We start from the raw sequence: 14,944 nt of genomic DNA on the forward strand, positions 1-14,944 counted from the left end.
GAACGGCTCAGAAACAGGTTTTCTGTTTCCCGATGGTGTTGTTCTTGTCGTCGTTCGTTGCATGCGTCTGTTCTCTCGCTGCATGCTGCTGTCAGGACGTTTGAGGAGAGGGAACGAGTCCCCCGATTCGTATTCCTTTCCTGTGTACTTCCTGAAATTGAGTCCAGTCAACCGTACAGGTCGACGGCTCGAAAAGAATGAAAACCACAAGCGACGGCCTCTGTAGCCCTTTCATTCGTGCGACACATCTTCGTCTCGAACCAGAAAGAACGCAGACCGGTCTCAGCTAGTCGTGCACACACTGCAGGCGCGGCAAGTCCGCAGTGAGTATGAAGCCGCCCGCACGCTGAAGCAGTTGCCACGGTCTTCAGAAGTTATGCGTGGTGAATATTCTACACTAGATACCAGCAGCAGTTCGGGCGTACGCGCTGCACACCGAAAGCTGCGTTTGGGCAGCACTGCGCAGAGCCAGCTCAGCATGAATGCGCGGGTGCAGCACAAGACACAGGAGTCACTTTTCACTGTGGATAAGGCTAGCGCCTGCTCTTTCGGCTCCGCACCCCGGAATTGTATGTCCGATCTAAGGAGCATCATTGATAACGACTGCGTTCGGCGCAGAGGTCGCGGAGAGACACGTTTACCAGGAACGTGTTGGAGCATGCGGACAACTTTAGACGGTGTATTCAGAGCCTCGTATAACTTTACAAGCTGATATAGGACATCGAACAGCCGTTGCATGCTGATCGTATTGGGTGTGTATAGCTGCGGTAGTGTGTCAGCAAATGCACAAAGCAGTGCTGGGTGCCGAGGAGACCGTCACGATCTGTTCGATTGTTACGCAATCAAAGCAGTAAGCGGCGTGCCGCACCCCGTGGAAGCCCAGATTCAGCTTCCAAAAACGTCGACCCGTGTGTCCCAGCCGCACGAATTCCTGTTTAGCGCCTCCAAGCTACGCGCTCGCTAAACCCCTTTTCGCTTCAAACCTCGACGCTGCTGAACTCCTTAGGAATCCGCACTGAGCGGGTGTACAGACACCGCGTCGTGTTGACGGTTTTTCTGCTTTCCGGTACCAATAATATCGCAGGAGGACGAGTGACGTGATAGCTGATTGGAGAAAATGCCACGCGAGGCAAGCGGACCTCAGTCGCAGTTGTACCCTGCCTGTGCTGCGTGCTCGGCTGCGTACCCTCTCGCATTAGTATGATTTTCGCATGCCAAGATCTTGAAAGCTCGAGAGATATCTAGCGTGGCTTCATCAGTCACTCATTCAACACTCACGGGCACGCGCCTCCGTTGGCGTCACCCTCGCTAGTTATTGGAACGAAGGTGTCCTGCTGCACATCCACATAAAAAACTCTCGGTTTGTCCAAGACTCCGAGGACGACGGGGAAGCGCCGGCGTCCGTGTTCACGACGGCCGCGACCACCGGGAGACGAGCGCACGCACACACAGCTGAAACAAAAACGATAAGACCAACAAGGTAAAAAAACGAGCAGCATTTCGAGAAGCTCCTTGCCGGTGTGGCAGGTAGAACAAAGGCGACAGTTGGCAAACAGAAGACTCAACACGATTGGTATCACACACTGCCGTACGAGGAAGACCGAATACGATTGCAAGCCTTACACCTCCTTAGACAGAGCGTCGCTGGCTTGTACAGGAGTTCAAAATCTGTCACGTCATAACTAACAGCTTCGGCGTTACCCTACGGCCCGCTTCTTCACATTTCTCACATCTCCCTTGCCTTCATTCGAAGGGCGACCACCACGCAGAGAGCGAACTCCACAGACCATGGCTTCCATCGGTACACATACCCCAACTGCCGTGTCACTTCGAGGAAACGCATGCCTTCGGTACGCACCCCTTCATTGCGTGCACGCACATTTCAGCGATCCTAAGATGACAGGATCTGATGAAGCGGGGCAGCTCTCAGAATCCGCTCGCGCAGAGACGGACTTGTTTTCTGAAAGTATCCGAAAACGACATATCCGTTCACAGGCCTCTCGTTCTTCGAATAGTCTGCCTGCCCTCTGTTTAGTTCGTTAGTCTGGTCCGCTGTCTCCTCCCTCCCTTCGTTCCTTCATCCTTCAGCTCGGACTCTATTCTTCAGAGCTCAAGACGTAAAACGCTGGTATCGACGGCTCTGAAGCCAAGTTTGTCCTCGTAGATGTGCCTCGCGTCCGGCTTTTCGACTGTCAAGTCTAACCGACCGCACACGCCTGCGTCACGAATCTGCTGAATGACTTCTTGACACATTTTCGTCGCCAGACCTCGCCCCCGAAAAGTCTGGCTCACGACGACGCGCTCAAGACGGCCGTCTGGTTTCCGTCCCAGATGCGGCTGCAGAATGACTTCGCAGTAGCCGAGAAGCTCGCCTTCTGCTATCGCTCGTTCCTGACCTCCTCCTTCCCCGTCACCCTGCTCGCCTCTCACGCTGTAGCAACACCAGGCATAGAAAACGGGCAAACGAAGGATCTCGGCAAGCTGTGTTTCGGAGAGTGTCTCTGGACATCGCGAGACTGAAGGAAGAAGAGTACGGACTGCAGAATAATCAGAAACACGCATCCGCCGCAGAACCACCTGTTCGCCTCCTTTGACCGTGAGGCATTTCACGCTGTCGATTGCCTCCGGAGATGCGAAATACGAATAAGATGTAGAGCTCTCCATCATATCCTGACGCGGGCGCACCGTGCACATGTTCACGTCGGCGTCTTCGCTCTCTAAAACCTCGTCTTTCCCTCCTCCCTCTTCCTCAGACTGCGCTTGTATCTGCGAGCAAGAACCGTCTTTTCTCTTCTGCACACGATCACGAATATTGGGCGCACCTTTTTGTGAAGTGCTGGCCTTGCTAGCGCAGCACGACCCGCCAGTGGCCGATCGGCAACTCTGCTTCTGGCAGCAGGCGCAGTTGCATTTGCATGCGCAAGTTTGAGCACGCTTGCAACACCGGCAATCGCAGTCGCATCTACTTTTGCAGCAGTTGCAACAGCGGCATTCAGCGCCGGCACAACAGAGGCAGGAACAGTCGCAAGTTCCGTGCTTTTTGTCGGTGCAACAGCAGCATTTCTTCTTGTCTTTGCAACACTGACACGAACAGCTGCATGTCTGGCAGCACTCGCACCTGCACATGCATGCGCCCTCGCTCGACGAGCAGCAAGGGCACTTGGAGCTTCCTTCCAAACTAGTTGCTGTCTTCTCGACGGTTTTCGAGTCTTTCCCCTTTGCACAGCACACGCATGTGCAGGCTTTTTCTCTGCAACACTTGCAGTCGCAGGCGCAGCTGCCACTTCGGCAGCACATGCTGGCGCATTTTTCGGACTTCTGCTTGCCAGCGGCCGCCGCCTCTCCAGCGGTGATTGTCGTATCGGAAGAAACGCCCCCTCGAGTATCTGATGGAGGTGCAAAAACCGTGTGAGTCTCTATCACCGTCGACGTTACAGTTCCTTTCCCGTCGTCGCCCTCCACAACGGTTCGTTCTTCGGTCACTGTAGTCACCGGCTCCTGGGAGGAAGCAAATAACGTCGCTTCTTCGGAGCGAACCCCGCAGCAAGTCTTGTCGCCCCGACGACCCCCCTCGCAGCACTTGCACGAACAGTCACACTTACTCTGGCAAGCAGCCGGGTCGCTGCAGCACTTGCAGCTGCACGAGCATTTGTCCGCCATGATTATCTGCGAAGGGTCAACCGAAACTCTACTAAGGGCGCCGGAAAACGTCTGACTGCAGGGCCGAATAGAAGCGAAAAAACTACAGCTGACAGCGGTAGAAACTGTGCGCCCCGGGGTTTACGGACTCACCCCTATTGGGAAGACAACGCAGTTCACGATAGTGGAATAGGCAGGCAAAAACTCGCGAGCTATTAAGCACAGGGTCCCCGTATCCGTTTTCGACGAACAACACAAAAACGTACAGACACAGTTTTCACTGTGAAGCACGAAACGTTTGTGTCAGTCAGGTCGGGATTCCGAAGCTGTCGAGATCGTCTTCGCTCACGCGGGACTCGGCGTAGGATAGCACCCAGTAACAGCACCGCACTCCGACGCAAGTATGCCGATTTCTGTTCTGCGCAGTCACACGCAGAAATATGCAGTCACGAGAGACACGTTGTATCCCGTGGAATGGCCGCAACAAAAAGGTACCGGATAGAGAATGACTCAAAAAACTGTTCCCGAGCCAAAAATTGCCGCTTATAAACTTCGCGCATCGCTAGGCGCCGCGCATCGCGGCGCGGCACACGCACGCTAGACGGGATCGTTGCGTCAGTGGCAACACACCGAGCGAGATTATTTACCTTGTCGAAAAAAAAGAGAGCAGGAGTCGCAATTCCCTCACTCCGAGACACCGACCATGGGTATTGGCATGAACGAACTTCACAAGCCTGCTTCGATTTCTCCGTCTCTCAATCACAGCAATATGTTTTCTACTAGACGGCGAAAGCCGGCCGCACTGTGCATGCCTAGATATGAAACCATTCCAGCCCTCGTCTTCACCGCAGGTCGAACTAGACACGAATGCGTACCAACGACGGCGCCTACACATGATAGTTGATGGTTTTTCCTATTGTCAGTGCAGTCCTAGAAACGAAGTGAGAAAGACTAAGCCGAGACGCGGCTTTGGCTTTCTTTGCTGCTGCGTGGATTTCCGAGCAAAAGTGCGCGAACCACCACACGAAAATAGCGAGCATCCTGGTGGCAAACACTCCTCCAACTCTTGCGGCATTTTGTGTACCCTATGGGGTCTGTTGCGCTTGAAGCTGCCTTTTTCGCGAGACGGGACGGATTCATGGAGGCCACAGTTACGGCGAAACCGTGCATGCCTCACGCAACACCTGTGAACCGCTACAGTACTTATCTGCCATGTGCATTTGGTGTGTCTACGCCCGCCAGCGATGCGAGCAAGCCTTGAGAGCTTCGTATCGCTAGGGCGAAACGGTTCGCGTGAGATTTCCGGTTGGGTAGCACGAGAGCCTTGTCCGCGCGCTTTCTGCCAGGTAGCCACACCACGAGTTCCGACGCTTAAAAAACGAACATGACTGAATGCGACAGGACGGCAATTTTTATACGCACAGCCGTGGATTGTAACGCATGGAACCATCCAACTGTTATTGAAGCTCGGTCGATGAACTGCGCAACCGCTCCACGACGAGGCTGTCCGCAGCGCCAGCATTCGCTCTCTTCATGGCGAAGTTGCCATGCGGTCGCTTGAAACTCGTGTGCTCTGGATATTCAAGTTGGAACACAGCGAAAGACTTCTCAGAGCTGACCCCCTTCCTGTCTGTCGTGTTTCGCGGGAAATTTTCATTAGAGAGGCCACATGGGGCTGCGGCGTCGAGCCGGTAAGCTCACGCGTTGCCGAACGCCTCGTAGGCCCTCAACGGCGGTGCCCGCCTGCATGCGACTACGGCCGTTCTGGGTGACTGGCGGACACAGTCTAGCTTTCGGAAATAGCCATCCACCTCAGATCATCTGTTCCTGCTTTCGTTATGGACGTGTACGGTTTCGTCGAAGCAGAATCCATAGAGTCTCCCGGCGTTTATTGAAGGAAGTTTGGCTGGCAGTGGCTTGTGTGTGTTCACGCCAGTGCCGTCGAGTGTGAGCGAGTCTGCTCCCATTCCTAGCTTAAAACGTCAGTGGAGATGCTGCTTATTAAGACTAATTCTAGCCTCCAGAATGACTGAGCGCGCGATGCGTAGGGAAGTCGCTCATTCGCGGCGTATGCTACGGGGCTCGCTCCCACCTGTTGTAAACCCAACCTTTTAAGGAGACACGAGGGGATCTACACTCTGTCCGCATCCCGCTTTTCGTTTTGCTACCGTCTGCGCCTTCGCGTAGTTTCTGCAGTTCTTTTCTTGATTAAATGTGCCACACCGTTTGTCTCTAGTGCGGTTGATTGGCGAATTTGCATTTCGCTCATTCCGGAAAACCGTGTGCCCCCGCCCCCCCTGTGGTCTCGATTCGTCCACGCTCCAGGGTGTGTCGATTGCCTCTCCTCCTCCGCAGACATTGGCGTTTTCTCCGTTGTCTTTTTTCTTTCAGTGTTTTCGCTTCCTCCCTCGCACTGACCTCCCTTCCTTCGTCTTTCTGTTTCGCTGCTAGCATCTTCCCTCCCGTGTTTTCTCGCCATCACAATGACACTCAGAACGCTCATCCTGTACAGTGGCATCGGGGGCATGCACTGCGGCCTGCTGCACGCGCGTCACCTTCGACGCTTGCGGCTTCGCGGCATTGCTCCATTTCCACCTCTTGCATCTTCTTCTGGAAAGCAAACTGACGAAGGAACTCTGGATCCAGAAACGCACACGGGCCGCGAGCCACCGGAAGGCGGGTCGGCACTCAATGAGGCGTCAGGCAGCCTCTCTGCATGCGCGGTTGAGCTGAATGAGGCAGGCGCGAAGAAGGCGGACGCAAGAAGTGCACAAGTCAGTGAGACGCGCTACGGGAAGGATGAAGCTGGAATTCCTCCAGTCGCGAATGTGGCGGCAGAAGAGGGGGCGGCGCCTTTGGCGCCTGAAGACGAAGATGACGCGAGACTCATCGAGGCGTTGCAGGGTGTGTCTTCAGATGGTGATGACGTGTGCATCCACCCCATCATCAGCGCCCACATCCGTCTACCTCCCATCGAGGCTTTTGGGCTTCCGTATCCCGTTGTTCCTTGTCGCTTCTCGTCTTCTCCCTCGTCTTGCGCGTCTTCATCCGCGCTAGAGCCCTCGCAGCCGCAGTCTGTCGGAGCGGTTGTGTCCCCATGCGCCGCTGCAGGAGCGGAGGAAGACAAATGCGGAGAGAGAGGGGAGGGTGAGACGGGCGACGCAGGAAGTTCTGCGCCGACGAGCGTCAGCCTGTACAGCGCAGACACACCGGAGGAGCGGCCTGTTGACGATGAGAGCGACCAGGATCAGAGAAGGGACAATGACGAAGAGGCGGCCTCAGTGGAGGGTGCGGAGGGCAGGAGCTCGGCGACAGGCGAAGGAAAAACCGATACGGAGGAACTCTCAAGAGACACAGGAGCCACACAGAGCACCACGGCGCCGTCGCCGTCCGGGGAGCTCAGCGCGTCTCGCGAGCCTTCTTCGCCATCCTCAAGTCCTGCGGCAGTTGGGTCCTCTTCGGCAGATGGAGGGAAGGCGGCGGACAGCGACCCGGCCGCCGTTCCTGCCGACTCCCCACCGCAGGCCACCCCCGCGCCGCTGGCGAAGCCCTCGGAACTCGATGCAGATGCTGTGGCGTCTCTTCGCCCTCCGTCCTCTTCGTCGTTATGGTGTGCCCCCTGCCCGAGGCTTCCAGTCGAAGTTGTTGGGGCGATCGACGTCAATCCGACGGCGATGGAGGTCTACTGCAGGAATTTTTTGCCCGCCGCGCTGTCGCCTCCCGCCTCAGCCGGTCCGTCTCGCCATTCGCGTCACGCCGCGTTGCCCGCCGCTGCGTCCAGGCGCACTCTCGTGTCGACAAAGTCGATTGACGCGTATCCAGCATCGTTCTACGGCGACTTCAAAGCAGATCTCTGGCTTGTCTCGCCGCCTTGTCAGCCCTTCACGCGAGCGGGGCTGCAGAAAGGAAACGCAGATCGGCGCAACTCGTCGTTTCTGTACCTCCTGGATGTCCTCTGCCGCCTGCCGCGCGCCGCGAGGCCCAAGTACCTCCTGCTGGAAAACGTCGTCCGCTTCGAAGTAAGCGACACGTTCGAGTGTCTGCTGCATGCGCTCGAGTGCGTCTGCGGGTACAGCCTCACCGTCTTCCACCTCAATCCTCTGCACTTTGGCATTCCCAACTGCCGCTCGCGGTGCTTCGTCGCGGCGCGTAAAGGCGCCGGGCCCGCGCGCCTCGCCTCGAAATTTCCTCTTTCTCAGCTCGCGCTCGCCTGGGCAGGGCGGCCGACCGAGAAGCGTGCGCTGGCGAGCGCGACCGCGACTGGCGGCAGAGACGGCAAGAGACAGTCAAAGAGTGGGTTGCGCGTTGCAGAAGCAGAGAGCGACTCAGAGCGTGCCGCTGCAAAGGCGAAGCGCGAGTGCGCAAGCCCCAGGAGCCGAGTCAGCCGCGCGCCCCAGACGGCGACGGGAAACAGCGTGTGGAAGCTCCTGCGGCCGAAGCGACGGAAGAAGGCTGAGGAGACCACCGGCGAGACGGAGGCGACGGGAGAAGGCGCTGAGGAGGGACAGCCTGAACCTCTAGTCGTCCGCGACGCGAGGACTCCAGCGATGGAGGGTGGAGGGGGCGGCGAAGGGCCTCAGAGCAATTCGCGGGTCTCCTCGGCAGCTCCGGCGACCGCTGGAGACGGAGGGAGGGAGAGGCGCGAGCACGAGAGGGGCGCGTCGGCACCGAAAGACGTAGATAATATGGATTCTACAGCGGGACCGAGCTGCTTGGACTGTGACACGTGTGAAAGATGTGTGCGCCGAAGAAGGAAGGAGAACGCGGGGAAGCTGAAGCGAGTCGTCCTGAACCACATCCCCGGCGTCTACTCGACCTCGGCGTTCTTCTGCTGTCCCATTCGTCCTTTGGAAGACTTCCTGGACGTGCGCTTTCCACCTAAGGCTCCGTATTTCCCGCTGGAGACGCCGCCTGCTAGCCGTCCCGCCCCCCCCGCAAAACACACCTCGGAGACTGCGAGGCGCAGCGTGGCGGGCGAGAGCGAAGGCGCCGACAGCCGAGGGGTCAGCGGCGAAGACGACTGGGAGGAAATATCCCTGGCGCGCGAGGCAAGCATGCCGCGCCGCCCATATGTGCCCAGCCACCCGGGCGTCCACAGACCCGGATGTGTGGATACGGCGAACGGCGTGCGCTTCTCGGCCGAAGCCGACCGACGGTGGCGGCGCCAGGTCGCGGCGCTGGTCCTGTCTCAGCAGCAGAAAGACCGCATTTGGTTCAACGTGGATCTCGTCCGTCGGGACGACAAGCGCAGCAGCTGCTTCACGCGGTCATATGGCCGAACGGGGCACGCGCAGTACGGCAGTCTGCTGGTCATCGACGATGACATCGCGCTGGAGCGACGGTGGGCGGCGTTTGCAGAAAAGGAGAGAGACGCGTGCAGGGGCCGAAAGGTCCCGCAGCTCTGCGCGGGCGAGACGGCGCCTGCAGCCACCCGAGGGGAGGAGAACGGAAGCGGAGAGGAGGAGACTGGACGTTGCGGTCTTCAGCGAGACGTGCGAGGGAAGCAGAGCCCGGGCGCGCCGAGGCTGCTCACGAGGTTCCTCTTCAAGGAAGCCAAGCAGTCTGGCGCCGACCGAGGGACGGCGCCTCAAGGCGAGGACAGCCAAGAGGCAGGGGAGGACGCAGAGTCCAAGCCCGCGGGCTCCAGCCGCCGTGAGGGCGCGGCAGAGGAAGGCGACCGACCCGCGCCTGCGGCGAAGGACGTGGAGACTGCCGGGCGATCCGAGGACGCGGGGCGCCTGCGGAAAGCCAAGAAGGGCAGCGAGGCCGCATGCGAAGGCACCTCCAGCTTGCGCAAAAACGACGCGCTGTCGCCGCCGAAACTCGGCGTGTTAGACCGCGGGAGCGAACGATGCAGCGGGCCCCTGGCGAAGCGGAAAAGCAAAGGCGCGCTCTCCTGGTTCGGACACACAGCGTCTCTCCTTCTGCCTTCCTTGCCTCCGTCCTCCCTCTCGTCTCCGGCGGCAGCCGCGCTGAAAAAGACGCTCAACAAGGGCTGGGAGCTCCACGACATCCTGCCGTCTGACACAGCGGTTCGCTTCTTCAGTCCGCAGGAAATGCTGGCGCTGCACGGCTTCCCCCAGAGCTTCGCCTTCCCAGAGGCCGACGAGCCTCGCGCCTGGTCCGCTCAGCGCAGAATGGTCGGCAACAGCCTCAACGTCTTCCTCGTCGGCATGCTCATCGACTTCCTCGTCGACGATGCAGACTGGCAGTGAGCGCCTCGCGGCGCGAGGCGCACGCGCAGGACGCATCGCGCATGCGCAGCCGCCAGGAACGAGGGGAGAGCGATTAAGAAAGGCGCGTCAGCGGGTGGAGTGAATTCATCTCCGCAGCACGATAGGAACGCAGCAGTCGCCGAAGAGGAGTCGGCATAAAGTTTTTTAGGGCATAGGAACTCCGTAGGGACGCCGACTCAGGGAGTAACAGTGACAGAGGAGGGAGAATACTCAAGTACGAAGATGCTTGGAAGGGCTGGGACGCGGCGGCGTGAGCCAGCAGGCGCCTTTGTAGGGTAGAACTACTCAGGTTTTTTGTGTTGCTCGTAGAGCTAGTATGATCGTCGCAACGCAGTGCGCGATGTGTTACCGAACCTCTCGGTCTCATGCCACAGATGGCTGAGCCACGATAAGTTGATTTCTCCTCGAATTTGTGCTGAATCGAAAAGGTTTGTCTTTTGTATGTGCCGTTCGTTGTTGTCTGCACGCAACTCCCGCCTTTTCCGTTGCTTGTTCGTTCCTTCGCATCATCCATGCCCTCTTGATTTAGGTTCTTCCTCAATCGTGCTTTGCGGGAGGCCCGTGGCGTTCAGCGGTCTGAACCTGAGGCTTCGGCGAGCGGCGTCCTAGAGTTTCTGCTGGTTGACGAAGCAGCCGTGCATGCGGAGCTGCTTTAGTCCATTGACCCCGTGCGTCAGCATGCATAAAAGAGTTCGCAAGATACTGAGAAACTGAAGAGTTGGAAACCAGTGTGGACGTCAGGTGAGACTCTAGCCCGGTACTGCCATCGATGCTGTGAACCGAAGCAACGTCAGAACTCGTTGTGTGAGATATTTACTGGCTAAAGAATCTTCTGAAATATTCAGGCAACGCACAACTGAGTGCGGAAAATGCTATTTGTGATTTTTTTGTTTTTTATCGTATTCTTCATTCTCCGAAATATGCCGAAAAGAGACTGACTAAGGAAACGGTCAAACGCTGCCCGCGCGGCATAAGAGCTAGGCTTGCACTGAGCGTCGAAAAATTCCCGATAGCTCTCATGATGGCGCATTTGAGAATAAACCAGCCGCAGTTCATAGCCTGCTTTCCAACGCAGCAGCAATACAACACCAGAAAAAGATTGACTGTAAAAACAAAACGGGGGGCAGCCACAGTAACGCGCGCAGAAACGCAGAAGACAACTAGATCACAAGGCTGTACCCTGACGAGGATTCTTCCTTCACAGGACGACACTCGCGTAGCCAAGTAGAAACATACGGTGCCCTCAATGCTTCTGTGCAACGATCAAACAGGCCGCCAGCACTCGCTTCCATCGTCGCACAAGACGCGACATGAGCGCGGAATTCTTCCGCGTCGGACTTCGAGGAAAAGGCCCGGAGGAAATCAGGTGTGCTCGTATCGGCGTGTAGGTGAATGAAACCGCCCAAAAAGCATTCGGCTCACGCACGGACGGACGTTTCGAAGAACATTTCGCTCTGTCTTCTCTGGCAACACTAGAAATGCCTGCGGGACCTCTTAGCCTTCTTCCTCTGCCTTCAGGCGTCGTCGTAGTCCACCATCTCCTCCTCGCGGTGCGCGTGCAGGTGCGCCGCGGCAGAGGCGCCCACGGCGACTCCGCTGCTGCCTTCACTCTTCATCGCGTCCTAAAAACAGCACCAAAAAAAGGAGAACATGATACGCACTCCCTTTGTAGTGACGCGGCGCCGCTGGAACAAAACACGACCCCAGTCTCCAGTGACTCGCCACGCGCCCCTCAAAACAAACGGAAGTAGATTCAAGCATGTGCACGAGTCTGCACCACAAAACCATACATGTCTGCTCTCCACGAGCATGCATAAGCTCCCGATTTCTCTCTATGTCCATATATATATGCATGGGCGTCTGTATAGTCATATATGCGTGTACGTAGAAGCAGAGGGCGCCTCGTACGCCATCCGTCTGCGGAAAGCACGCTCTGCGCGTATGGACAGAGTAGGCTCTTTCCATACAATGGAATCCTGCAAAACTTGTCTGCGTGAGCGGTCCTACCTCAGAGCTCTGTGCGACCCCGTTTCCCACGGGCGCCTCGCTGGCGGGCAGAGGAAGATTAGCGCAGCTCAGTTCGGGAGCCGAGGAGGGCACTGGCACCGCCCACGCGGCCCCCTCCTCTTCTGGATCGCTGTCGTAGTCCTCCGGAAGCAGGCCCCTGCGAAGGCAACAGCCGATACGCGTGCGCAGGCGAACGTCCGCTTCACCAGACGGAGTTTCAACTTCAGCAACGGCATGTGCATCATAAAGCCACGACGCGACACAGTGACGGAGCACGGGATCAAAAAAGCGAAAGAAAAGCCTCTCGGAGACATGCGGAAAAAGCGAGGAAATGGCTCACCTCGTGCGGCACTTGTGTTTCAGATCGGCGACTTCTCCGTTCAGGTGTTGAAGCGCCACCAGAATTTCTCGGTTCCTGGACAACACAGGAGAACGGCGTGGCGGAGGCATTACAAAAGGGGAACGGGAGAGGCCGGCACTGTGAGAAGCCAAAGCGGAACAATGATGAAGGAAAAAAGTGCGCGCAGCACAAACGATGAAGACGCGGAAGAATAAGTGGCGAAGACCACAAAAAGACTAAGGGAGGACCGACGACACGGGGAGGATAGCGAGCACCCGAACGGGAGAACACGACGCACTGGTGCGGCACCGTAGAGAACACACCCCAACGACCCAGAGTGGACGAACGCCCGCGGTCCGCTGCCGAGGTCTTCTTTGAAATTGTGGTGTCGAACAGCAATTTCAGCCAACGACTTGGCAGGGCAGCGTGGACGCCAGAAAACCACGACAAAAACACTAGACGAACAGGTAGGAAAGACGCACCTTTCCTCGTAATCTTCCTTTGTTCGATTCAAATTCCGAAGAACATTGCCGCATTCAACCTGCTCCAGCTTCCTCGCCTTGCTGACGCCGTCGACGTCTGTGCGTACTCGCTTCAGCGCAGATTCCCAGCTGAAACAGAAATAAAAACATGCAAGAGGCAAAATTCAGTTCCAGTGCACTAGCGCCGCACCAATGCATGCATAGGCAAGCCGACTGGGGCTACGTACGACCCTACATAAATACATATAGATACAGAATCAGTTTAACATACAAGCATAATTGCGCATAACTGAAAAACCGGTTGGTCTGCAGCATAATGAGAGAGACGGGGCATCAAGCCCTGTTTTTTCCAGCGTACTGGTTGCCCTGGAGCATGAGGTTCTGCAGATGTCTAGTCCATGTAGAGATTGCGTGGACGTTCATGAGGTCGAGGTTGGTCTGTCCCAAGCCGAGGTGCTCCAGGAGAGACTCGCACGTTGCGATGCTCTTCCGCCACTCCGCAGTCTCCGCGGACTTGGGCGGCGCAGGGGCCGCTTCGTAGAGACGTGACAAGTCGAGTTTCTGCATGGGTTCGCCTGCAAAGAGCGGACGCGGGGAAACAAAAAGGAAATCGAGAACCGGTTCGGGAGCCGCACTGACACGGACGCCCATATGAGGGACGAAGCCATCAGGAGAAAGGTGACTCCGAAAAGTCGCGTATCCAGTCGAGCTTTCAAACACGAAGAAACATGGGAGAGGAAAGAACAACAGGAAAGATTTGAAAGCCCTGGCAACAATGACTATTCTTCTGCTCCACAAGAAAAAAAACGAACCGGCAGCCTGGCAACACTGACACCACTTCTCGTGTGTATGTACGTCCGCGTGCGGTCATGGTACCGCGGATGCGCGTCTAACCTCGTTTGATGCGCAGGAGCTCCTTGCCGACAAGCGTATTAGGGTTGTCCAGATGAGGAGTCTTCGGCGGAGGAAGAAGCTCATCAAGATACTCCTTGAGGATGTCTGCCTCGAGAGAGGAAGCTTCCTCTTCAGCGACACCACTTGGCAGGTCCTGACGCTTCGCGCGCCGCTCGCGGTTCATGAGGACGAGCTCTTGCTGGAGCAAGCTCTTTGCCTCCTCATTCTGCTCTGGTGTCAGGGCATCGACATACGGCAGAGTGTCAACCAGATGCGCATAAGGCAGTCTCTGAGAGAGAAACTGCGGAGCTGAAGCGGGGCTGTCTAGGTCTTGTCCGTTCTCCGATGGAGATGCAGCAGGCCCCTGTGTGCGGGCGACCAGCGCAGTCGACGGCGGCGCGCGGTGAACGCCAAGGACCGGCATGGTGGCGGGCGAAAAGAGGAAAAAGGAGAAGATGCGGCACCAGAGAGAAAACAAGAACAGAGGGAAACAAGATTAACGCAATGAAGGATCCGTTCACGGCAATTATTTCCCTGACGTGAGAGAATCGGGACAAAGGCTGCGACCGGGGGGCGGAAGTTGAGGAAGAGGGAAACGAAGAGAGCTCTGGATATATACGGGAGCGTCAAAAAAGATAAAAATGAATGAGAATGCAGTAAAACACGAAATTCGAAGAATAAGGCGAAACGACACGGCGCTGCTGTGGTTGCAGGCCAGCAAGGAGACGGTACAAGACTGGGGGAAGAATCAGAGCAACACAGGGGAAGGAAGAAGGAAATGGATGTATGATGTCGTGGCGCGTTCCATCCCTCAGAAAAGGAGGCTGAGAAGACTTCGCGATGCGCCGAGAAGGGAATACTCTTAGCCAGCAGGCTCTTTCACCCGAAACCCCCGTCTTCCAGGGGTAGTGAGGCTTCCAGTTCCTCCCGTTCAGAGCGAATTGGAAGAAAGCAGCAGAACTTCTTCGCCACCTCTGCTTTTCCTTTTCAGCCGGAGGAGAAACCCTCGCGATTACTTTTAAAGGGAATATGCAAGACAAGCATCTCTCAGTTTGTTGAGAAAACGTGTCTGGGCATGCATGCGCTCCGCGGGAAGTCGTCGAGACCGATTCACGCTCGGCCCTCTTTTCTCTTGCAGCTAGTCGCGTTCCTTTGGTTTGCTTTTTGCACGGGCGGAAAATGGTCATACTCGGTTCTCTAGAGCTCGCACGTACAACACCACTTGGGTCTTTCCCGGACTAGTGGTCGGGGAGAGGCCACTGCCTCGAGAGTCTCGCGCCTCATGGTTTGGTCAACGTGTGCCTCGACACTCACTGCGCAGTTACCGCTTGCATGCAGTACATACC

The 14,944-nt window shown here is 56.9% G+C and overlaps 3 protein-coding genes across 3 annotated transcripts; 1 reads left to right on the forward strand and 2 right to left on the reverse strand.

The window, feature by feature from the left end:
• Window positions 1-2,103: 2,103 nt before the first annotated feature.
• BESB_046820 (acetyltransferase, GNAT family protein) lies at window positions 2,104-3,660 on the reverse strand (the record flags this gene model as incomplete). The annotated part of the gene is made up of 1 exon (XM_029363133.1): window positions 2,104-3,660. One exon carries the CDS (start codon window positions 3,658-3,660, stop codon window positions 2,104-2,106), a length of 1,557 nt encoding a protein of 518 aa, XP_029220499.1.
• A 2,462-nt stretch (window positions 3,661-6,122) lies between these two features.
• BESB_046830 (C-5 cytosine-specific DNA methylase superfamily protein) lies at window positions 6,123-9,854 on the forward strand (the record flags this gene model as incomplete). Its single annotated transcript, XM_029363134.1, has 1 exon — window positions 6,123-9,854. One exon carries the CDS (start codon window positions 6,123-6,125, stop codon window positions 9,852-9,854), a length of 3,732 nt encoding a protein of 1,243 aa, XP_029220500.1.
• Window positions 9,855-11,389: 1,535 nt separating this feature from the next.
• On the reverse strand, window positions 11,390-14,022 carry BESB_046840 (uncharacterized protein; the record flags this gene model as incomplete). Its single annotated transcript, XM_029363135.1, has 6 exons — window positions 11,390-11,497; window positions 11,883-12,039; window positions 12,223-12,297; window positions 12,705-12,833; window positions 13,063-13,279; window positions 13,599-14,022. The coding sequence occupies 6 exons, from the start codon at window positions 14,020-14,022 to the stop codon at window positions 11,390-11,392; spliced, it is 1,110 nt and encodes a 369-aa protein (XP_029220501.1).
• Between the last annotated feature and the right edge of the window lie 922 nt (window positions 14,023-14,944).

Source organism: Besnoitia besnoiti, chromosome III (assembly GCF_002563875.1).
Source record: "Besnoitia besnoiti strain Bb-Ger1 chromosome III, whole genome shotgun sequence".
NCBI classification, from domain to species: domain Eukaryota; phylum Apicomplexa; class Conoidasida; order Eucoccidiorida; family Sarcocystidae; genus Besnoitia; species Besnoitia besnoiti.